This window comes from Ammospiza nelsoni, chromosome 1 (genome assembly GCF_027579445.1).
Source record: "Ammospiza nelsoni isolate bAmmNel1 chromosome 1, bAmmNel1.pri, whole genome shotgun sequence".
Taxonomy (NCBI): Eukaryota; Metazoa; Chordata; class Aves; order Passeriformes; family Passerellidae; genus Ammospiza; species Ammospiza nelsoni.
In genome coordinates, this window is record NC_080633.1 from 134,485,958 (window position 1) to 134,490,385 (window position 4,428).

The window sequence follows — 4,428 nt, forward strand, 5'->3', positions numbered from 1 at the left end:
AGATAACAAAGAAAACACTACCAAAAAACTCTCACAGTGATGGATTCTGTGGCTCCTGAGCCCTCTGAAGGAGCCTACCATGGTCTTGTGGGAAGTGCCAGTTGCTGCATATGAGCTGGGGCAGGAATAGCAAACAGAAGTGGGCTGTGGAGGTGAGATTTCTCTCTCAGCAACAGTACAGTTATTCCATATGCTCAGTTATACCACCAAACTGTACAGTAGCCACTTGCTGTCCAAGAGCTCTTCCTTGTAAGTTATCACTGATTTTCTCAATGGTATCCATTTGCCTTCTCTTTATTGAATGCACCCAGTATCTGTTTTCTGAGGATTGACTGGACTGGGAATTACTTGTCAGGGTTAAGCCTATCTGATCTGTGGTCTTGCCACTGTTCAATGCTTCTCTTGTTAATAAAAAACTTATGACTTCGTAGTATAAATATGTGCATTGGATTCAAGGGTTTATTCTTCCAACTGACACACTGAAAAAATACAAAAACAAGCTGATTTCTGGATGTAGCCTATGATGGTTAAAAAAAGATAAGATGGAGCTTCTTACAAGTACTTCAGACCTTCTTGAGTCAGTGTCACTAGAAAACATTCACATGTACCCAAAGTGCAAATGAAACACAAATGTCAAATTGTGAAAGCATAAGATCTGTCCTTAAAGAAGGGAAGATCAGATCACAACACAACATAATACATGGCACTGAATCTGCAGGAAACATAAAATGACATGAGGGATGTCTGCTTTTTCTGTTAGGATGTTTAAAACATGACTTAAAATGCTGAATTAATGATGGATTCTTTTTTTCCAAAGGAAAGAGGCAAGACATGCAAGAAATCTTACCATTCATGTCTGCTCTTCTTAGTATCTTAAAAAAAGAGAGACAGAAAGAACAAAGTCATTTTTTTCTTTTGTATGGGTTAATAACAAACAATGTTCTTCTTAGTACAGATCTATAGTTTGGGCTCTACATCACATTTTCACAAAGCTGCATAGAATTTTAAAGTTATTAACACGTCTTCATGTATCCCTCTGAGCCTTTTTTAACTCCTCCGTTGCTGTGTGCACTGACAACCAAGACCATAGCAAGAACCAGCTTTATTTTCCAGTTTGTTTATGGATTACAAGGATGATGTTCAGGCACAAAACCTGGTACCACATGGCTACCATGATACTGCATTCAGGTTTGAGAGAAGTGGCTTAAAGAAGCAGAGCAAGAATGATGGCTGGGAGGATGTGCTGAGCGTCTGAGGTGGTGAGAAAGACTCCTGGTTTGTGTGGGTGGAGGAAGCAAAGGGTAAATCAGGGTGGCACAAAGGGATCAGACTCGGTGTCACTGCAATGGAGAATCATCCAGGAAATGCTGCCACAAGTGTAGACAAAGCAAGAAAGCAAATCTTCCAAACCTAGTTTCTATTGCTGCAGCAAATATCACTGAAGTGTTTCAAAATATGTTTTTGCACATATATTTTTGAGAGCTGACAGCAATGGAAACATTCTCTGGTTTATTAAAATGTTAGTAGCATTTAAACAGCTTCTCCAGCACATGCCATGGCTGCTCTGCTCCTAGAAGTGAAACCAGACAAGATGGATCCAAGTGCCCAGCTCTCTGGGAGCACCTTCATGATTGTTTTGTGGAGGGTGGTGTTGGCAGGGAAACCAACAGAGTTGTGACCCACATCCAGGACTTCACTGATGGTGAACTTTGCATTGAACCAAATTTACAGCACATAAAATATGAAATATACTTAGTAAGATAACACTTTCCCTCCCTCTTTATACAAATAAATGATACGCTCAATTTTCAGTATAAGGATTGGACTTTTGAAGGGATGTAGCAGTGGAGTTTCAATAAAATAGAAATGTCCCATAACCATAGGTCAAGAGTGGTAAAATTTTCTGCTTAAGTAATTTTAAAAATTGATTTTAAATCAATTATTTTATGTATTTATTATTTTTATAATTATTATTTAAAATTTATATAATTTGTTTTAATTAATTAACCCCCCTGCCCCAACCTTAAGCAAGTATTAAAATCCTTTAGACACTTGAGAGGGAGTTTGACAGAAGACCACAGAAGAGGTTGTTTTAGCAATCATAAATCACTCTCATTAGGTCTCTCTCTCTGGAGAGAGATTATTTATAAGGACATTTAGTGACAGAACAACGGGGAATGATTTCAAACTGTAAGAGATTAGGTTTAGATTAGATGTTAGGAAAACAATCGTTACTGTATGGGTGCTAAGGTACTGGTAGTGGTGGCCCAGGGAGGTTGTGGATGGCAGAGTTGAGGCCAGGCTGGATGAAGCTCTGAGCAACCTGGTCTAGTGGAATCTGTCCCTGCCAATGGCAGGGCTTTAGAACTGGATGATTTTTAAGATCCCTTCCAACCATGCCATTTTATCATTCTACAATTCTATTCCCCAGGGGGATCAGGACCTCAGTGCCGCCCTTTCTGTGCAGCCTTACAACAAACCTCTTGCTGCCTGATCTAATTTAAATGAGTTTATATAGGTGGGGCTACTTCACTGAGGAGTAATCACACACCTACACACCCCCAAAATCTAAAATATCTGTGACATGATATTTTATCACAGCAGAAGGGCCCCCAGGGTCCAGTCCCTGCTTTGAAGCAGGCATGGCTTGGATTTAAGGTTTTCCTCCAGATATAAGAGGAAGATCACAGAAACAGCCTCCTCCTATTTGTGGGTTTGTGAAAGGTATCTGCTTTCCTATAAATATGAACATGACACTGGTTAAGGAAATTGCTAAAAATTAAAGAAATAATTTTATTTTTAAATCTTTTCTACTTTAGTGAAATCAAAACTTTTCAGTTTTTCAGATAATCTGACCTTGTGCAATTTCCCAATCCAGTGTGTTGAGTTAAATTGGGGAGCTGGCTGCATTTAATGTTTTTCTGACAACTTGGATTTCTCTTCTGTTTTTGAGACGTATGACTGTAATTCTCCCATTTCTTTTACAAGTGGTATCTCTGAGACAAAAGAAAAAAAAAACACAAAAAACCCAACCAAAGAAAAAACCTGCATTTTCAATGTACACTTGAATTAAAATGAAAATTGAACTGAATGGAAAAGTCAATAAAATGTCTTATTTAAACAATTTTCTGTGGAGGCTAGAGAAATCAGAGATGAGCAGATGAGGTTCACTTGAAACTGGAGAAAGGTTGGGGAAGTTGAAGTGGGCATATTAGAGAAAACATCTAGATAAAGAGTCCTTTAATACAGGCTATGCCATTCCAGCTGATTTGTGGAATAATGCCAATACTAGAGCTGGTCTGAAGCGGATCAGAGTTGGTGGTTGAGTTGGTCTCAAGATTTGCAGGTCTCACCAAGGTCAGGGGATACTTTGAAGATCTTTGGGTGGGAGTTTGCCTTTTAATACGGTTTGCCTTGGAACAAAGAAATGCTCTGTGCTGCACAAATTCGGACAAGAAAACTTTACAGCTGCACCTTGCAAGACGCCCTTGGGGACAGCCTAGCACAGCACCTCTTGGGGCTGCGTGGCCAGATGTTCATCAGGACACCTCCCTGGGCTCACCCTCAAAGGACTGAGGGGCTCAGGATTCTCTGCACATTGACCTTGGGCTCCTCAAATTCATCAGGGTCTGAAGGGATGGGAAGAACCTGCATGGTTAGGGAAAAAAGCCCAAAAACTTTTATAGGGTGAGAAACTTTAGTGAAAAGCACCCCCATCCCCCCGCCCCAATAAAAACAATAAAATTTGAAGTAACTTATTTAGAAAGGTGACTGTTTGGACTGTTTTCACCTGTTTAGAATGGTGACAGAGCCTCTTCTAGCCACCCCCAGAGACTAACCTGCTCTCCTCACACATGCAGCCATTAGAAGCACAAGGGGAAGGGGAAAGGGGAAGGGGAAAGGATAAGGGAAAGGGAAAGGGAAAGGGAAAGGGAAAGGGAAAGGGAAAGGGAAAGGGAAAGGGGGAAGATTCACAGCCTCACTGGGTTTCACCCCCTTCCACCGAGGGAGGAGATAACAGATCAGGGAAAAAAAAAAAAAAAAGGGAAAATAAAAAGGAAAAGAAAAAATAAAAGCGGGGAGGGGGGAAGTATGGAGAGGAAAAAAGACAAGAGAAAAAGGCAATACATAACAAACCAGGTGCCCCTCCCCAAACACTCGCAGGTGGCCGGTGCGAAGGATGGGTTCCGTGCCCGTACTCTCATCGCGGAAGATGCGCAGCCCCGCTCCCCGCTCCGCCGCCATCCGCCCGCCTCAGCCGCCTCAGCCGCCTCAGAGCTCGCCCGGGGCCGGGCCGGGGTCCCTGCGGGGCCGGGCCGGGGTCCCTGCTGGGCCGGGCCGGGGTCCCTGCGGGGGCCGAGCCGCCCGCCCGGCCCCGGGAGCCCGCCCCAGCGAGGGCAGGAGCAGGAGCAGGGCCGGCCGTGCCGT

The 4,428-nt window shown here is 42.9% G+C and overlaps 1 protein-coding gene across 1 annotated transcript in view; it reads right to left on the reverse strand.

Annotated features, from left to right (window-relative positions):
* The window catches only part of NECAB1 (N-terminal EF-hand calcium binding protein 1), a 53,758-nt gene extending 49,513 nt beyond the window's left edge, over positions 1-4,245 (reverse strand). The window contains 2 exon segments of the mRNA XM_059471298.1: positions 848-872; positions 4,138-4,245. Of these exon segments, the coding sequence (XP_059327281.1) occupies positions 848-872; positions 4,138-4,245 (133 nt within the window).
* Positions 4,246-4,428: the final 183 nt, after the last annotated feature.